A 20,604-nucleotide genomic window follows, 5' to 3' on the forward strand; every position below is an offset into this window, starting at 1 on the left:
GGAACAGAACAGAGAGTCCAGAAATAAACCAACACATCTATAGTCAATTAATCTACAACAAAGGAGACAAGAACATACAATGGAGAAAAGACAGTCTCTTCAACAAGTGGTGTTGGGAAAGCTGGATAGCTACATAAAAATCAATGAAATTAGAACACTCTCCCATAGCATATACAAAAATAAACTCAAATGGTTTAAAGACCTAAATATAAGACATAATTCCATAAAATTCCTAGAAGAGAACACAGGCAAAACATTCTCTGACATAAATTGTAGCAGTATTTTCTTAGATCAGTCTCCCAAGGCCAAAAAAAAGAAAAAATTAAAGCAAAAATAAGCAAATGGGACCTAAACAAACATAAAAGCTTTTGTACAGCAAAGGAAACAATCAACAACAAAAAAAGACAACCTACGGAATGCAACTGACAGGAGTTAATATCCAAAATATACAAACAGCTCATACAACTCAACAGCAAAAAACCAAACAATCCAAAAAATAAATAGAAAGAAAACTTAAATAGATCTTTTTCCAAAGAAGACATACAGATGGCCAACAGGCACATGAAAAGATGCTCAACATCATAATTATTAGAGACAAGTAAATCAAAACTACAATGAGGTATCACCTCACACCTATCAGAATGTCTATCATCAAAAAGTGTGCAAACAATAAATGCTGGAGAGAGTGTAGAGAAAAGGAAACCCTCCTACACTGCTGGTGGGAATGTAAATTGGTGCAGCCACTATGGAAAACAGTATGGAGGTTCCTTAAGAAACTAAAAATAGAGCTACCATATGATCCAGCAATCCCACTCCTGAGCATATATCCAGAAAAGATGAAAAACCTAATTCAAAAAGATACATGCACCTCAATGTTCATAGCAGCACTACTTAGAATAGCCAAGACATGGAAACAACCTAAGTGCCCATCAATAGGTGACTGGCTTAAGAAGATGTGGTATATATATCTATATACCACATACATGCATTATAATATATTATATATATAATATTCCATTGTGTATGTATATGTATAAACACAATGGAATATTACTCAGCCATAAAAAAGAATGAAATATTGTCATTTGCGACAACATGGATGGACATAGAGAACATCATACTAAGTGAAGTAAGTCAAACAGAGAAATACAAATATTATATAATATCTCTTATATGTAGAAACTAAAAAATAATACAAATGAATCTATATACAAAACAAACAGATTCATAGACACAGAAAACAAACTTATGGTTACCAAAGGGGAAAGGGAGGAGGGGGTAGGGATAAATTAGGAATATGCGATTAACAGATACAAACTATTATATATAAAATAGAGAAGCAATAAGGATTTACTGTATAACATAAGGAACTATATTCATAATGTCCTGTATAACCTATAATGGAAAATAATCTGAAAAAAAATATATATATAACTGAATCACTTGGCTGTACACCTGAACCTAACACAATATTGTAAATCAACTATATTTCAAAAAAAAAAAAGTAGGAGGGTTAAAAATGGGTAAGAGATTGATCCAGAAATAAACGGGAGAAGACACAAATATAGATAGGGATTGAAAAAGGGAATATAACCATGGATTCAGCAGGTGTAAAAAGACATGAGATTACTGTGACTAGCTTTATGCCAATAAATTTGAAATATAAGACAAATGGACAATTCCTAGAAAAATGTAACTTATCAAAAATAACTCAAGAATAAACAGAAAACTCACATGGTATTATAACTATTAAGCAGTTTAAACTTTTTCCACAATGAAAAATACCAGGATAGTTTGGTTTTTACAGAGTACTAAAGAGAAAGGAGCTGCACAGAGAACCCCAGAGATCTTCAAAGCGTTTCCAGTACTCAGCAAAATACTGATCAGTTTATACTTGTCTAAGGAAACTACCCAAGGCCAGGGAAAGAACTCAAAGGATGAAGAATAGTGACTATTCCTACCAGCCACACTGGAAAACCTTATAAGTTGTTATTTTAACAGGGAGCTCTACAGTAAGAAGCCTTGGAAGCAGTTCAGACAACAGTAAATAAAGCCCTCCCAGGAGTTCCTATCTCCTTCAGATCTCAAGAAATTACAGATGTCTGTGACCAAACTCAGAGCTGACTGGAATTTTTGGCAACAAGACTACAGCAGTATTTGTTGGCCACTGCACTTTTGGACACAAGGACTCCTCCCTTTGTAGGCCCTGCTACTGCTAGCCTGTTACTGGGCCTAATGAGACAGACTGTCTCACTAAAAGAAAAGTCAGGGGGCTTCCCTGGTGGCGCAGTGGTTGAGAGTCCGTCTGCCGATGCAGGGTACACGGGTTCATGCCCCGGTCCGGGAAGATCCCACATGCCGCGGAGCGGCTGGGCCCGTGAGCCATGGCCGCTGAGCCTGCGCGTCCGGAGCCTGTGCTCCGCAACGGGAGAGGCCACAGCAGTGAGAGGCCCGCGTACCGCAAAAAAAAAAAAAAAAAAGAAAAGTCATGATTCTCCAACATAATATCTTATTGTGCCATGGGTTCTCTTTGAACTAAATTCCCATGAAGTAGGACAAACCCCCAAAAGTTCCACTGTCACATGGAAATTTTACCTCCAGTTAAGGGCCAAGCCTGGCTCCTAAAGCTTTAGCCACTTCCGCAAATAAATGGCTGCCCATCCATTAGACCTGCAGTTTCCAAACAGTGGTAGAGGTGTCCCTGCACGCTCTAGCAAATTCACAGGGGTACCAAGGGATATGTTAAAATTTCAAGACAAACACAGCCCGACTTGATATCTTTCAGACACTGCATGAGCTACTAGCTTTAGATAGAACACAGTTTCAAAGTTATGTTACATTCTATTCGATAACATCATATATTTGCAAAGCTGGGTTTTTAGCAATTGTTGTGGAAAAAAGCAAGTATATGTGAAAAATCAGTGTGGATCAGGAAATAAGGTGGTATCTAATCTGACACCAAGGTTTGAGAAGCTGTGCAGTCAGTGTCCAACAGGCACATACATCCCATTAGCAAGTCGCTGTGGTTAAAAATGAAATAATAGTTCTTAAAACTTTTTATATATATTACTTCTTAGAAAACAGCTACTGAGATATTAGGACATAAATACTTATTGAGTTGTTTGAGTTTACTTAATAAATGGAATTTTTAGGCATTTATTTTAGCCTAGGGACACTCTGAAAAAATTATGACAACACTAAGGACACCATGAACCAAGAAAGTCTGAGAACCTCTGCATTAGACAGTACAAAGCCTCACCTACTACTTTATCCAAACTATTGGCTCAATGGGGGCCTTACCTGTAAGACTTCACACCTGAAAAGACAGCTGCCATGCTGTGACAGTCTATGGAGAGGCCTATGTAGGTAGGAACAAGGGAGGCCTCCAGCCAACAACTCATGAGGAAATAAGGCCTTCGTCAACAACCCACTAGGAACTGAGTCCTGCCATCAACCACGTGAGTGAGCTGGGAAGTACATCTTTCCCAGTCAAGTATTATGATGACTGCAGCCTTGTGAGAGATCCCTAGTCAAAAGACCCAGGTACACTGAACCCAGTTTCCTGACACAGCAACTATGAGACAATAAATGTTGTTTTTAGCCACTAAATTTTGGAGTAATTTGTTATGCAGTGATGGATAACTAATACAGGTGTGAGGGTCAGTTTTATGTATCAACTTGTCTAGGATACAGTCCCTAGTTATTCAATCAAACATTAATCTAAGTTGTTGCCTTGAAGGTATTTTGTAGATGGGATTAAAATCTATAATCAGTTACCTTTATATAAGGGAGATTATCCAAGATAATCTGGTGGGCCTGACACAATGAATAGCAAGGCCTTAAGCGCTTAGGCTTCCCAAAAGAAGAAATTCTGCCTGTGGGCAGAGCTTCAGTTCATACCCAAGAATTCCAGCCTGCCCTTCCTGACAGCCTGACCTATGGATTTCAGACTTGTCTTGCTAGCCCATACAATAATGTAAGCCAATTCCTTACAACCGATTCTGTTTCTCTGGTTGGAAACCTTGACTGATACAATCAGCATGAACAAGTCTGGTGGGTGAAAGTCTGGAGGGGGTTGGTAATGAAGAGTTCTCCCTTTTCCTATAAATATGGAATAAACAGTCTGAACAGCCTTCCAAATGTTCTAGGCATTGATTCATAATGTGAATTTCTCGAGGTGATAGATATGTGATATGTCACTTCCTATCTGGTTTATCTATACGGAATCTTGTTGAATCCCCAATCCCAGACAACAACACAGAAACTTCGCTACTCCCAAGGAAGGCTAAAAGAGTGTCTATCAGAACGAATGAAGGTACTTACATCTGATGAACCCTCAAGCGCTAGGGTGGATTTATAAAAAATAAATCTGGATAGCCCTGTAGGTTCATCTTCTTTCCCCCTTTTGATGGCTTAGCAGAGAGTTGCCTCAACAGGTCTGAGCAAGCTCAACAAAATAGACTGACACCAGCCACTGGAGTTCAGGGGCTCTTCCTTTCTAACAAGATTACTTCTGCAGTCAGGGAACACTGATATTCCCTGCCCGCATGACTCTATTAATATGTAAAATATATTTACATATATACTGCCTGGTCCCTCTCTATGTAAATACTGTCCAAAATACCAGATGATCTATGACCAGCCTGTTCAGTAAAATAATGAGAGTTCAGGGGATGAGGTGTACTCTACTATTTCTCTGCTTATAAGTTTTCTTCCAATAAATCATATTATATCTACACTGTAAGGTGCATGAAATCTCAAAGCTATGGCTTCCTACCAGGTATTTATAATTCATCTATAGTCCTCCCAATCCAAGTGCAGTTTTCAGATGGGGTCATTTTAAACGATGAGGAATGTAGCCTGATTACACAGCTGACATTCTACTTTTATCGAGTTTTCTAGAAAAACGGTATAAAAGAGGGTTAACCTGCGGTAATTTTCCCATTAGGACGGATCAAGGGTTTTGTTACCATTTACTTACTCCCATTATCTTGGATTAATACGAGTATCTTTGACCACCAGGAATTATCCTCTCCACTTCCTAACCAACTGAACTATTTTCTTTAACTAACTAGCTTTTGTAAGGCCCACATACATTTTTATCTTGAAAATCACAAGCAAGTTTAAAGTAACAGCACAGGACTGTGTTAGCACACTACATTTAGCACAGTATAATTTTTTAATCACTTTCATAAATGCTGCCTTTTTACATCCAGAGGTCTATTCAGTCACAGTGGAACAAGGTTCTGATTATATCCTCGTGGCTTGAGCTTTTAAAACCCCTGGTTATTATCCTTCATAGTGCTTCGAACAGCCTAGCTTTAATGATCACTTCAGGGTGTCTTTGATCCTGAGTTCCCATTAGTTACCTCCAGATGGCAGCAGAGGACACTGGTCAGACTCCGGCTTAGAGGTAAAGCAACACAATCAAGTGCAGTGGCCTGACTTTGCCAGAGCTCTCCAAACAAATAGCACAGGTGAGCCCCCACGGAGGTTTCCCCTTGTGGCTGGTTTGAACATTAACCTGCTGTGTAGCCTCTGCCTGCCTTTCTGGGCAGGCCCGCAGAAGTCTCCTCCCCTTTCCTCACGCTGGGCTCATAACACACTTCCCCATGTAGGTCCAAGACTTGGCTCATTCTGAATCAACCCAGCGGCTCCACCCCTTTTGTTCATCGTAATGCTACTCACAAACATGAACTCTGGGGGCTCCACTGCCCACCTCTGTTCATCAACCAGATACGAGTGACGGATCTGGCCTACTGCAGCTACCGTAGCCAGGGTTTCTGCAGAACCAATGGCTCCAGAAATAGCATTTGTCTGAGTGCATCAGAAGCACCAAAAGTGGTGTCATTTTGTCAGCCCAGCTGCAACTGGGTTTCTGGCTATAATGTGCTGGTAGAATTGAACAGGTTCTGGGGTGGAGAACGGGGGTTCTGACTTGTAGGGTTTGCTGATGTCCATGGTATAACTCTCATCCACGGCCAATTTCAAGCCATCGTGATGTATGAGGAATTGCCAGGAGATATATGCCCACAGTCAGCTCCCGTAAGCTGGAATGAACTGGCTCCAACTGGCTTCGTTTTTGGTCAGGTCCAGTGTATGGTTAGGCGAGGGAAATGGGCACTCTTCCTCTCAACATAAATTTGCTCGCTAGTTGGTCTAACTTCCAACTCAGGGCCAGGACTAAGGTGAGGCAAATGAGGTGTTTAGAGTGCAAAATTTAAGGAGGCATTCGCTCTTAGGATCATGCAGGTGAAGGTTGTGCAAGTATATGACCCTAAGCATGAAGACGTCCTTAAATTTTGTGCCCCAGGGATCTCAATGGCCACACAGCTTCTGCCATTAAATCAAAAGTGGACCAGCTCCCCTCCCCACTCCATCTCACAGGTATCATCTCATCAGCACTTCTCTACCTGTTCTTTTTTATCTCATAATGCACTGGCACATTTGAGTCAAGGTCTAAAAGTCTATCCCACTTCCAAGGCCCTACTTCAATACTCGCTCTGTTTGACCAGCAGCTATAGTTTGGGGTTCACCTAGACAATCATACTCATAAGACCCCAAAAGGCATCCCCTCACCAGTTTACTCAGTTTTGCAGAAGAATGAAGGGCAGGAACACAGCATACCTATTAAAGGGTAGCATGAGTGATACACCTTCAATGCAAGTCCTCACAGCAGTCCAGGGCTGTCCTTCAGTCCCCAGAATGACATCTCAAATACAAGAAAACAAGGTTACGCAGGTGGGTGCAGGAACTATCCTAGCTTAGTAGCCTCATGCCACACATAGAAGACAGCATCTCTTATATCAATCATGCCATGAGTACTCCAGGACTCAGCAAGAAGAAAACCTCAGTACGTCACACCACATTCAGGAATGCCCAAAGCTATGGCTTCCCTCCAGGTATTTATACTTCATTCACAACCTCGCAGCTCAGATGCACTGTAACGATCAACGGTTATGTTTACCATTAGGCAGTGTTGTATGGTTATACAGTTGTCATTCCACCTTTAGTAGATTACAGAGAAATAGTGCTAGAAGAAGATCAACAAGAGACCATTTTCGTAAGAGGAAGGAGAAAGGGTTTTGTTAACCCTTTACTCATATACCCCAAAGCACAATACCATAAAATTTCAGAACACTGGCGATAAAGAAAATATCCTAAAACCTCCCAGAGGGCAAAACAAGTCTCATTCAAAGTTTTAGTAATTAGAATGGCTTCACCCTTTTTAACAGCAGCATCAGAAACTAAAAGACAATGAAGGAACATCTCCAAAATTCCAAGGAAAATAATTTCCAAGACAAAAATACAAATCTACAAACTATTACTCAAGGTCTCAGAGATAGATTTTTCAGGTATATAAAGTCTCAGAAGATTTGCCTCAATATCTCTTTTCTCAGAAAACTTCTGAAGAATCCCTACCCCTTCCAAACTACGGAGTAATTCAAGAAAGAGAAGGAAATCCAAGATATAGGGGATTCCTCATAGGGGAGAAGCAAAAGAAAGTCTCAGAATAGTAGTGAGGAGAGATTTCAGGATATTTTCATAAAGCAAGATGATGGAATCCAGGAGTATATCCAGAAAAAAAAAAAAAGAGTATCTGATATACCTAAATGTATTAAGAGGAGATTTATATTTCTAAGGATTCAGGGGTGAATTACTGATGGGATATAAAAAGCTAAGGAAACAGAAAATCATACAACTAATAACTCTGAGGTAAAAGTAGTCCTTCAAAACAAAACGGTACCAGTCTTTACTACACTGGGACAATGGGAAGGGGAAAGGCACAAATGTTGAGGAGGGCGGTGGTGATCAGATTCTTCTAATTCCCTTCTCCCCTGCCTCCCTACATGACAGGGTCTGGAAAAGCTAATTACCCTCTTTGCAAGATTTTCTTGTAGTTACAGACGATCAAGTAGCTGTTCTGGTCGATGATATGCAATCAGAAGTCTACTCAGAACTTCTCGGAAAGCTTTTACCCTCCTGATTAAACAGGCAGATTTGGCTGCCATCCTCCTATCCTCTCTTTTTGTCTTGAACGTGGTTTGACGCCTACAGCTGCCAACAGTCACACTGAAAACATGAATCAACAAACCAACATGCTCAAATTGGTGGACGACAAAGAGTCTGAGTTACTCATGATGTAGTTGAGCCCCTGTACCAACTCTGGACAGCCCACCTCTAGACTTCCAATTAAATGAGAGCCACCAGGCAGGTTTTGTTCCTTGGCCTATACCCACTAGATGCTAGCAGCAACTAAAGGTAGTCGTGACAATTAAAAATGTTTCCAGCTACGGTCAACTGACCCTAGTGGGCAAAACTGCTAGTTGAGAACCATTACCTTATATTAGTATTTTGGTTTTTTAACTTTCAGTAATACCGTAAACGTATTATTTTGATACAATTAAATTATGAAAAAAGAAACTAACAGTATCAAAAGAGCTAGATGAGAGACCACCAACGTTTTGTCTCCTTTTAAAACCTCCCAATTTCCTTCCTGACCTCTCCCTGGGCCTCAGAGTCTCACTCCTTCTTTCCCAGACATGCACAGACAGAACAGAGACACTTACCACCTAGAAATGCACACTCATAATGGCTGCAGGTCTTGTTTGTGCTTTGCAGGATAAGGTTATTGCCAGTCCCATCCTGTGTCACATGAAAAACCTCATTCAGGGGTATTAAAATAATTCTTTCACTTTCTTTATCAAAAAATTTTTCAATGGCAATTCCAAAGCACGTGTTGATGGTTAACAGAACGTCTTGGTCATTGGCAACTTGAGGTTTGGTTGAATATGCCAAGGTAAAATAGCCAAATCGGACTTGGTTTAGTCCTCCAGATGTAGATAAAGTAGTCTGCCTTACGCTATACACCACGTTTTTGTAGCTGTTCTCACAAGGTCTTCTCAGCAACTGCAGAGCTTTCGTCAGGTAGAAATGAAAAGCTTTGAACTGGAAGCCATAGACATAATCTTTTCGAGACTGGCCGGCCATTTTCCCAGCTTCATTGAACAGATGGTAAAAGGAAGTTTGCTCTTGAGCTTCAGAAACATATGCCATCAGGGCTATTCCATGGTTATCCTTAAAACCCATAGGGAGAGAGAGCTGAGTCTTCCGAGCTTCCCACTTGGCTTCTGCATTTTCCCACACATCTTCTAAGAGCTGGAGGCTTGCTTTTTCCTCCTTGAGCAGCTGGGGAACATATTTGAGTTCCATCCTGTCAGTGCATTTCAGGTATTCGTCATCAAATGCATTGTCTGCCATATCTAACATTTCAGTTTGTACCTTCAAAGGAAAAGGACATTAATACTCTTGAAATAAAGATACTTGGTGTACATCATTTCTCTCAGTTTATCGCATCCACCCCCTCATGCCCAGACTCTCTCCCTTGCTTACAATCAACTTTGGATATGTTTTTACGTAGGAAGTATCTTCCACTGCTAATGATAACTTTTCTCACATATTTGTATGAAAGAGTAAATGACCACGCCTGCAACTCATTCGTTTGAACCCTGTGGTACAGAGGAAAGAACAATGAGGGTGAAACTGAAGAAAATGGGTGGCAGTCCTGGCTTTGAACAATATTCTTAGCTAATTTCCTCAACCACTCAAGACTGTTGGGTGAATTTGAAATATCTTGTGTGAAACACTTTACATGAAGGATAAATATATAAAGGCAAACATTACCCCTTTTGCTTTGAGGATGCCCCCTCCCCCGTGTCTGTGTGGTTCAGCTAGGACTGATTCTGCATCTTCAGCCCCTATGATAAGCAACGATGCAGGCTTAAAAACCAGAGCACTCCCAGAAAAACAAAAGGCTTTCTTTCCCTATAACCATAAGCTCTAAGGATAATATTGGCTTGTGGCAGCCAATAGTTATCCATTTAGTCCCATGGAGAATCCTGTCTACAAATAAAGCCAACAAAGGAAGGTTTGCAGAGCTGAGAGGTGAAGAGAGAGATGAGGACCTGATAACATTACTTAAGGCCTGAGTCTAGCTTTACCTGGAAACTGTATGTTACTTCAGTCATAAGAATCAGTAAATTCCCTATTTATCTGAGATGGTTTGAATTGTCTTTCCATTACAAGTAACTGGAAAAGGACTAAGCATCTTTAAATGACACACATAACGTAAGAAGCAGGGCAGTGTAGCGTAACGAACACTACTAGCTTTGAATCAGATAGATCTGGGTTCAAATTCCATTTCTGTTACTAACTAGGTACTAATTACTCATGGGAAAGTTACTTGCCATTTCTGAGCTTCAATTTTTTTCACCTAAAGAATGGGGATAACGTGAGGAAATAATATCTTAATTGCAGGATTGTTGTGAGGATTAAATGATATAATGAATATATGCAAAGTCCTCAGCCCCATGCCTTAGCCCCAAGGCACATATCAAGCCTTCAACGAGCTGTGGTTATTCTTATCATTTCGTAATAGGAATATATGTACAGTCTTCCCTCAGTACCCATGGGGGATTGGTTCCAGGAGCCCCCGCAAACACCAAAATCCACAAATGCTCAAGTTCCTTTTAAAACTGGCATAGTACCGCCTTCCCCGGCGGTCCAGTGGTTAAGGCTCCGCGGTGGCACAAACCAGGGGTGCTGGTTTGAACCCTGGTCGGGGAACTAAGATCCTGCATGCCACGTGGTGCAGCCAGAAAAAAAAAAAAAAGGCACAGTACAATGAATGCAGTGGGCCCTCTCTATCTGCAGGGTCACACATGTATGGATACGGAGGGCAAACTGTATTATACTATAAGTTCCTCAAAGGCACGACATGTATCATATTTATCTTCTGAATTCCAAGCACCTAGCAGAGCAACTGGCAAAATATTTAGTTCAAGTGAACTAAGTAAGAACCCTGTGCTCAGGCCTATGGATCAAAACACAGGATGAGCACATCCGCCCAGAGACACCATCTAAGGGTTTCTACAAGTAAAAGGGTAATGCCCTCCATATCATTGTCTCTTTCCACTACTCTATACTTGTATAGAGTATATAGTTGCTATAGTTGCTATAGACTATATACAACTATATGCAACTATAGAGTATATAGTTGCAACCTCAGTTGGAGACTTTATAGAAACACTTAGCCAGGATCTCTTAAAGTTGCAGGCTCCATGTGAATGATTCTTAAAGAGTGTGAGTATGTGTGTGGAAAGGAAGAGGCGGTGCAGGGAACCAGCTTAAGCAAGCAGAACATAACTTGATTCCATATCCCACACTATCTCCTTCTCACTATCTCTCTTCTCCCCTCATAGTCAAACTTCTTCAAAAAGACATCTATCTTTGCCATCTCCGTTTCATTTCCACTCATATCCCAACCCTCTTCAATCCGGTCTCCCACCCCCATTCCTCCATCCAAATAGCTCTCACTAAGGAAACATTTCTTCTTAGACTCCTTTGCAGACCTAGCATATTTTCGTTGGCCATTAAACGCTGGTGTTTCTCAAGGCTACTTATTTTCCAACTCTCAGTTCTACCCTTAGGCAATTATATAAGACCCATAGTTTCAGTTATCATCTAAATACCTCTGACCTGTCCTGTAAGTGCAAGATCTGTATAGCAACTGCCTCCTTAATAACTCCACTTGAATTGCTCAAAGACCCTTCGAACAAAACAATCTAAGACCAAGACCAAACTTATAATCTTACTGCCTACAACTACCATCAACCTAGTCCTTATATAAAACCATCTATTCATTTGTGAAATTTTCTTAGATTTCTCCTTCTCAGTCACCCCCTGTGGCCACTTCATCCTTAAGGCCTAACAAACTTCTCCAGAGTGCTTTCTGTATGTGAAGCACTAAGTGTTCATATATATTAATTCATTTAATCTACATGGTAACCGTGTGAGGTAGGTAGGTACTATTATTCGTTCCTTTTTTAAGGGTGAGGAAACTAAGGCACAGAGAGATTAACTTGTTTGGAATTGATATTTGAACCCAGGCAATCTGGCTCCAGTGTTCGTTCTCTTAACCAAAGTGTTATGTTTCTGATGATGAAGATCACTGACATTTATGTAGCACTTTTTAAAAAAAGAGTTTAATTTTGTCCTCATAACAACCCTTATGAAAGGCTGGGCAGGCAATTCACAACACCGTTTTACGAATGTAGGAATTGTGTTGGCATCAGAAACGGTCTTGATTACCAGCCACAGAATATTCTGCTGGGGAAGTCACTGAGACCCTGAACTCCTGGGTCTGTAGGTCACTTTCCTGAAGTGGGAATTTAAGCTTCATGAGATCAAATCATTGCCATCTCCTAGCCAAGAAATGCACTTTCGTCCACAGCACAGAATGTACCAGAGTGCATCTTGGGCGCCAATGCCTAATTTATGTTCAAGACTTCAACATCTTATAAGACATCACACCCTGAAACTACCACACCACATTCCTCACACCATATCAAGGGTTGATCCAATATGATCCTGTCTTTCCCCCTGTGCCTCTAACTAGTCTCTGCATGTCTAATTTTAGACATCAATTCTTTCTGGCCAAAGGCCACCGCTGATTGTGTGTTCTGTGTAGTGAGTACCTTGAGCACTGAAAAAGTCCACAAATGCCACCACAATTCAGGGGAAACTGAATGGACAAGGAACAGGTACAAAGGCTAGGTGAACACACTGATTATATTTTCTTCCTCTGAGTTATCCATTGAAACAAAATCCTATATGGATGAAATTCAATTGCCAAAGGTTTATTACAAAAATGTAAAAATGACCTGAATGGTTAAAAAAAGAAATTGGTTAAACAAATTACGAAACATTCATAAAACAAACACATCAAATTTATGTTGCAGAAGAATATTAAAAAGGCAAATCAAAACCACAGTGAGATACCACCTCACACCCATTAGGATGGCTATAAAGATAAGGAAGAAAAAGGAAAATAGGGGCTTCCCTGGCGGCGCAGTGGTTAAGAATTCGCCTGCCAAGGCAGGAGACACGAGACACAGATTCGACCTCTGGTCTGGGAAGATCCCACATACCTCGGAACAACTAAGCCCGTGCATCACAACTACTGAGCTTGTGTGCCACAACTACCGAAGCTCACGTGCCTAGAGCCCGTGCTCCGCAACGAGAAGCCACCACAATGAGAAGCCTGTGCACCGCAACAAAGAGTAGCCCCCACTCACTGCAACTAGAGGAAGCCCACGTGCAGCAATGAAGACCCAACACAGCTGAAATAAATTAAAAAAAAAATTTTTTTAAGTAAAATGGTATATTTTTATATGTGAATTATACTTCAATTTTTAAAAAGTCACACTGCAGACCAGGTAACAGAATATACAATGATTCTATAAACAATATATCAGAATATTAAATTTAAAAATGGGTAAAATTTTAAGAATTTAACACATTTTAAAGAACGTACTTCAAATCAGTGGACGAATACTCATTCAGTAGTGATGTGAGAGCTAACAATGTGGCGGGAAACATCAGGTGAGGGACCTGGCTCATATTTTACATAAAAATATGATAGGGACTTCCCTAGTGGGGCAGTGGTTGAGAATCTGCCTACTAATGCAGGGGACACAGGTTCGAGCCCTGGTCCGGGAAGATCCCACATGCCGCGGAGCAACTAAGCCCGTGCACCACAACTACTGAGCCCATGTTCTAGAGCCCGCGAGCCACAACTACTGAGCCCATGTGCCACAACTACTGAAGCCTGTGCGCCTAGAGCCTATGCTCCGCAACAACAGAAGCCACCGTGCTGAGAAGCCTGTGCACCGCAACGAAGAGTAGCCCCCACAACTAGAGAAAGCCCGCGCACAGCAACGAAGACCCAATGCAGCCAAAAATAAATAAAATTAAAAAAATATATATGATACAGAATGTTTAAAGATTCAATTGTAAAAAATAAAATCATAAACTATCAGAAAAAAAAGAATACTGAATGTGGGAAAATAGTCACTATATAGTTTAATGGAAAACATGTAGATAAACATTGCAGTGTCAGCTGAAGAAAAATACATATTTTTAGAATATCTGATGCCATGGACAGACATCTGTAGCACAATATTAACTTAAAAAGGTAAAAAAAATACTATGTATAGTGTGAATCCATTTTTGTAAATTACAAACATAAACACACAGAAGAAAACTGAGAAGAATACACACCAACAGACTGAGTCTTTCCCTCTGGGTGGAAGATTGTGGATGATTTTTACTTTCCTCTTTTTGATTAATTTTAATTTTTCAATTTTCTACAGTTAACACATATCAGTGTGTAAAAGATAAGATCTACTTGTAAAAAACTAATTTACCTACTCTCTCTGTTCTCATTTCTATCATCAACCCACACAAATGCCTCAGGCAACCTTATATCAAGAGTTCCCATTCCAGTGACCACATGCTTCCCATTCCTAACATTACCTGGAAGATGTCCATTAGAATCATAGGTGCCAGCAGCATGGTGACCATTTCAAAATGTCCTGCCTTCATTTTTCTCTTCTAAATTAAAAAGAAAAAATTCCAATTTAGTATACTTAAAGAAAAGGTTTAGGGAAGTAGAACAGGATGACACACTATATATATTTTTTCATTCTGGGAAAGAGTGGGTATCATAATGGTTAGGAAGTGATTATTAATAAATTTCCAATGGCTGGAAGGGTCATTAGACTTTGTCTGGTGGTCTAACACCCTCATTCTACAGAAGAGGAAACCAAAGCTCAGAGAACTTCAGCAGTTTGCTCAAGATTAAATCTGTCCATTTCCATTCTCTTTCAGACATGTTGTCTCTCCCACCATAGTCACTGGTAGTCATTTTTAATTCCTATCTCTAAATCTCCCCTCAGCATACATAGGAAATCACAAACTAAAAAACAACCGCTTCAGATTGGTCCCCTAGATCCCAGTCTCCAAGAATTCTCCAGGAGTTAGTATCCACGCATATCATCCATTCTTTGACCCTCTTTGCAAACCAAGTCATGCCCATTTGGCTAGGATGGAGGCCAGCAGTGGTAAAAACCAGAAGGTTATCCGAGGCAGCCTGCTTCTCCCAAATAGTCACATTTAAGAGAAGCCAAGGATAAAACAAGTGTCTTGCATAACTTTGTGAAGGCAGGAGTAAGAAGGAAATGGGTAGAAAGCAATTCTAGTAAGATTATATAATTCTATTGGCTGAATGCCCAATATTCATCCCAAAGTTCATGAGACAGGAGCAGGTAAACAGGAGGGTAAGAGGCTGTCAAGGGCTGAAGCTGTCCCAGAGCCATTAACTGATTCAATTAAAGACTGGTTTATAGTTCCTTCCACATACCTACAACAAAGTTGACATGGCTGGAACTGAACTGAAATCTCTTTTTTTATCCTACCAATCACCATATTATGGCATCTGAAAATGGGGAAGAACAGCACAGGGGAAAGAAGATAGTCTTCCCTTTGGCCCCAGATCCCCATCTTTATTCAGGAGCAGTTGCTTTCACTAAAGATATCAAAAGATAGTACAAACATGCCACTCTTGTGTGAAGCTTCCCTTTAAAAAAAAGATTTGGAAAATAATCCTTGACAGATAACTGTCACAAGGCAGTATGTACCAAGCAAGCTCTGAATCAGGATTTTCTTGAAAATTCTTCACTTCCATAGTCTGAGTGTAAATAAGTCAAAATGTTTACCTGGCTTTTCTGCCTGTGGAGGTTTAAACGATGCTAGGTCTCAAACCGTTTCCCCAGTCTCTCAGTGGTGGTGAGCGTGTCTTCAGGATAGGAGGCTGTTGACACTGAGCGCTGAGAAGGGAATGCTTTTCTTTTTATAAACATCCCCAGCAATAGCTTGGCAGTGGCACATTACCTCATTTGTGTTCTGCTATTTATATCTGCCCCCCAGACTCTCCCTTGGAATCGTTACTGTTAACACATGAAATCTCCAAGAGGCTTGTGAAGCCACAGCAGTTTCCTCTAACCACACAGCACGTTCAGCTCTGAGCCCTCAGTTCTGGGCTTCTCAGAGAGTGATCACTTCCCATTCCTAACCCTCTGACCCTTTGACCCTTTGACTCTGAGATGTCAGACTGAAGCAAGGATTTTACCCTAGCTAAATGGTTCACATAACTCAGGGGACTTGCTGTGTTAATCACTGGCAATGGTGATGGCTGTCACCATTCACTCAACTGGCTTACGGTATTTTAGGTACTGTGCCGGGTGCTGGGACACACAAGTTAAGTGAAATAAAGCTGAAAAGCACTCCAACTAACAAAAGACATGAATATGCATACTTAACCAGAATACATGTTAAGAATCTTAGGTACAGGCAAAGCCCAGTGAGAACACTAAGAAGGGAAGGATTTGGTAATAGCTACAACTATAGCTCTCACTTGAGTAAAGTACACCTAGTAAATATATTGACTGCAGTGCTGAAGAATACTTAAGAATTCACTGACTATGGATATAAAACCGTGAAATGTCCTAGGAAATTCATGCATATGTGTATCAAAATTAATAGAATATTTAGAAAGTAGCACTATTCATAAAAGCCCCAAACTACAAACCATCCAAATGGCTATAAATAGTAGAATGGATAAATTGTGGTGTATTTATACCATGGAATTTTGTATAGTATTGAAAATTAAGAAACTCTTAACTACATGTATGTGCATAAATACCACAAATTTTAAACCTATGAACAGATACAAACATCTACACACTGAATGATTTAATTAGCATAGAGTACAAGATCAGGCAAAACACTTCTATGGCATCAGATGTCAGAACAGTACCCTGAGTGGGAGGTAGTAACTGGAAGAGGCACAAGGGGAGCATCTGGGATGCTAGTTAGGTTCTGTTTTTGGTTCTGGGTCTCGATTACACTGATATATTGTTTATGAAAATTCACCAAGCTATTACATACTTAAATGTATTTTTCTCTGTGTGTGTGTACATACATATTTACTCAATGAAACATTTTAAACTGTCATGAAGTGAACCTACTTTTACAAAACCCATCTCTCCTCCTCAGACTCTTCCAGACGTCTAGCCTCTACCCACCTCACTGGCTAAGCAATTTAAGAGTAAATCCACTGAATAGGCTCTCAGTAGTTGTATCATTTTAAAAAATAGAGTTTAGTTAGAAAGGAAAAAGTTTGCACATGTTTTCAGTCCTTAGGCTCACAATGACCAGCATTTTAGGCCCAGGCATGTGGGCCTACAGGGAATGAAGTAGTGGGATTTTCCTGCATTTGGCCCCCGAAAGCCTATCAGATTCATCAATGAATCACACAAAAGACTGAGTCTACCAAAAAGAGCATAACAAACACTGCATGAAGCTCAAAGCAAGTTTGACCTTATTTATTCCCAGTATGCTTTTGCTCCATTCTTGTTTTCTTTCAAGAAAACATAGTGACTTGATATTTGTATATACTGTGACATGATCACCACAGTTAAGTCTAATTAACATCCATTACCACACACAGTTACAAAATATTTTTGTGTGTGATGAGAGCTTTTAGGATTTAGTCTCTTGGCAACTCGCATATGTGCAATATAGTATTATGAACTCTAGTTGCCAATTAGATCCCCATGACTTACTTACTTTGTAACTGGAAGTTTGTGCATTTTGACTCTCTTCACCGATTCTGCTCAACCCCCACCCCCATCTCTGGCAGCCACCAATCTGTTCTCTGTATCTATGAGCTTGGTGGTTGCTTTTGTTTTTAGATTCCACATATAAGTGAGATCATACGTTATTTGTTTTTCTCCATCTGACTTATTTCACTTGGCAAGATGCCGTCAAGATCCATCCATGTTGTTGCAAATGACATTATTTCATTCTTTTTATGGCTGAGTGATATTCCATTGTATATAGGTGCCACATCTTCTTTATCCATTCATCTGTCGATGGACACTTAGGTGGCTTCCATACCTTGGCTACTGTAAATAACACCACAAAGAACATGGAGGTGCAGAAATCTTTCCAACTGTTTTCATTTTCTTTGGGTAAATACCCAGAAGTGAAATTGTTGGATCATATAGAAGTTCTATTTTTAATTTTTTGAGGAACCCTCATACTGTTTTTCATAGTGACTGCACCAATTTACATTCCCACCAGTAGTGTACAAAGGTTTCCTTCTTCATATCCTAACATTTGTTATTTCTTGTCTTTTTGATAATAGCCATTCTAACAGGTGTAAGGTGATATCTCACTGTGTTTTTTTTTTTTTTTTATTTCTTGGCCGCACTGCACAGCATGTGGGATCTCAGTTCCCTGACCAGGGATTGAACCCATGCCCCCTGCAGTAGAAGCACAGAGTCCTAACCACTGGACGGCCAGGGAAGTCCTTCTCATTGTGGTTTTGATTTGCATTTTCTTGATGATTAGTGATGTTGATCTTTCCATGTGTCTGCTGGCCATCTGTATATCTTATTTGAAAAAATACCTATTCAGGTCTTTGCCCATTTTTTATATAGATTGTTTTTTTCCTATTGAGTTGTATGAGTTCTTTATATATTTTGGATATTAACACTTTATCATATGTATGATTTGCATATTATCTCCCAATCAGGCTGTATTTTCTTTTTTTTTTTTTCTTTTAACCAGGTAAGTCCCTGGGGGCCTTTTTAAAAAATTAATTAATTTATTTATATTATTTATTTTTGGCTGCAGTGGGTCTTCATTGCTGCATGCGGGCTTTTCTCTAATTGCGGCGAGTGGGGGCTACTCTTCATTGCGGTGCGTGGGCTTCTCCCTGTGGTGGCTTCTCCTGTTGCAGAGCATGGGCTCTAGGCATGGGGGCTTCAGCAGTTGTGGCTCGTGGGCTCTAGAATGCAGGCTCAGTAGCTGTGGCACACGGGCTTAGTTGCTCCATGGCATGTGGGATCTTCCCGAACCAGGGCTCGAGTCCATTGGTAGGTGGACTCCTAACCACTGTGCCACCAGGGAAGTCCCCTGTATTTTCATTTTTAGATGGTTTCCTTTGCTGTGCAGAAACTTCTTAGTTTGGTATAGTCCCACTTGTTGATTTTTGCTTTTGTTGCTTTTGCTTTTGGTCTCATATCCAAAAAACCACTGCCAAGACCAATGTCAAGGTGCTTACCACTTATGTTTCCTCTAGGAGTTTTATGGTTCAGGTCTTATGGGTTGGTCAAAAAGTTCACTCGGGTTTTCCCATAAGATGTTTTGGAAAAACCCAAACAAACTTTTTGGCCAACCCAATATATTCAAGTCTTTAATACATTTTGAGTTAATTCTTAGGTATGATATAAGATAGTGGTCCAGTTTCATTCTTTTGCCTGTGGCTGTTCAGTTTTCCAAACACCATTTACTAAAGAGACTGTCCTTTCCCCACTGTATACTGGCTCCTTTGTCATAAGTTAATTGACCATATACACATGAGTTTATTTCTGGGCTTGCCATTCTATTTCACTGATCTATGTGTCTGTTTTTACGCCAATACCATACTGTTTTGATTACTATAGCTTTATAATATAGTTTGAAATCATGGAGTACAATGCCTTCAGCTTTGTTCTTCTTTCTCAAGATTGCTTGGGGGTTTTTGTGGTTCCATACAAGTTTTAGGATTTTTTTGGTCCTATTTCTGTGAAAAATGCTATTGGAATTTTGAAAGGGATTGCACTAACTATGTAGATTGCTTTGGGTAGTATGGACATATTAACAATATGGATTCTTCCAGTCCATGAGCATGGACTATCCTTCTATTCATCTGAGTCTTCTTCACCATTTTTCATCAATGTCTACAATTTTCAGCATACAGGTTTTTCACCTCCTTGGTTAAATTTATTCACAAGTATTTTATTATTTTTGGTGCAATTATAAATGGGGTTATTTTCTTTATTTCTCTTTCTGATAATTCATTATCGGTGTATAGAAACACAACAGATTTCTGTGTATTGATTTTGCAGCCTGCAACTTCACTGAATTTATTAGTTCTGGTTTGGGGAGGAGTCTTCAGGGCTTTCTGTATATAATATCATGTCATCTGCAAATGACAGTTTTACTTCTTCCTTTCCAATTCAGATGGCTTAATTTCTTTTCCTTGCTGGATTGCTCTGGCTAGGACTTCTAATACTATGTTGAACAGAAGTGATAAGAGTAGCCATCCTTGTTTGAACATGATTTTAGAGGAAAAGCTTTCAGCTTTTCACCACTGAGCATATTAGCTGTGGGCTCTCATAGATAGCCTTCACTATGTCGAGGCACATTCCCTCTAGACTGACTTTGTTGAGAATTTTTTATCAAAAATGTCTGTTAAATTTTGTCAAGTGCTTTTTCTGCATCTTTTGTGATGATCACATGATTTTTATCCTTCATTTTGTTAATCTGGAATATCTCACTGATTTGTGAATATCGAACCATCTTTGCATCCCTGGAATAAATCCCAATTGATCATGGTGTATAATCCTTTCAATGTATTGTTGAACTCAGTTTGCTAATATTTTAAGGATTTTTGCATCTATGTTCCTCAGGGATACTAGCCTGTAATTCTCATTTTTTGTAGTGTCTTTGTCTGGTTTTGGTATCAGGATAATGCTGACCATAAACTGAGTTGTGAGCTCGGAAGTGTTCCCTCCTCTTCTATTTCTTGGAAGAGTTTGAGAAGGATTGGTGTTAACTCTTTTCAGATGTTTAGTAGAATTTGCCAGTGACGCC

General features: G+C 39.9%; 1 protein-coding gene across 6 annotated transcripts in view; it reads right to left on the reverse strand.

Annotated features, from left to right (window-relative positions):
* Window positions 1-14,445, reverse strand: part of ART3 (ADP-ribosyltransferase 3 (inactive)) — a 34,610-nt gene extending 20,165 nt beyond the window's left edge. For all 6 annotated transcript variants that reach the window (XM_060012345.1, XM_060012344.1, XM_060012342.1 and 3 more), the window contains exons 1-2: window positions 14,377-14,445; window positions 8,571-9,282 (exon numbers count right to left, since the gene is read on the reverse strand). In XM_060012345.1, coding sequence (XP_059868328.1) covers window positions 8,571-9,282; window positions 14,377-14,445 — 781 coding nt within the window. The remainder of the gene's footprint in view (window positions 1-8,570; window positions 9,283-14,376) is intronic.
* Between the last annotated feature and the right edge of the window lie 6,159 nt (window positions 14,446-20,604).

Source organism: Delphinus delphis, chromosome 5, assembly GCF_949987515.2.
Source record: "Delphinus delphis chromosome 5, mDelDel1.2, whole genome shotgun sequence".
NCBI lineage: Eukaryota > Metazoa > Chordata > Mammalia > Artiodactyla > Delphinidae > Delphinus > Delphinus delphis.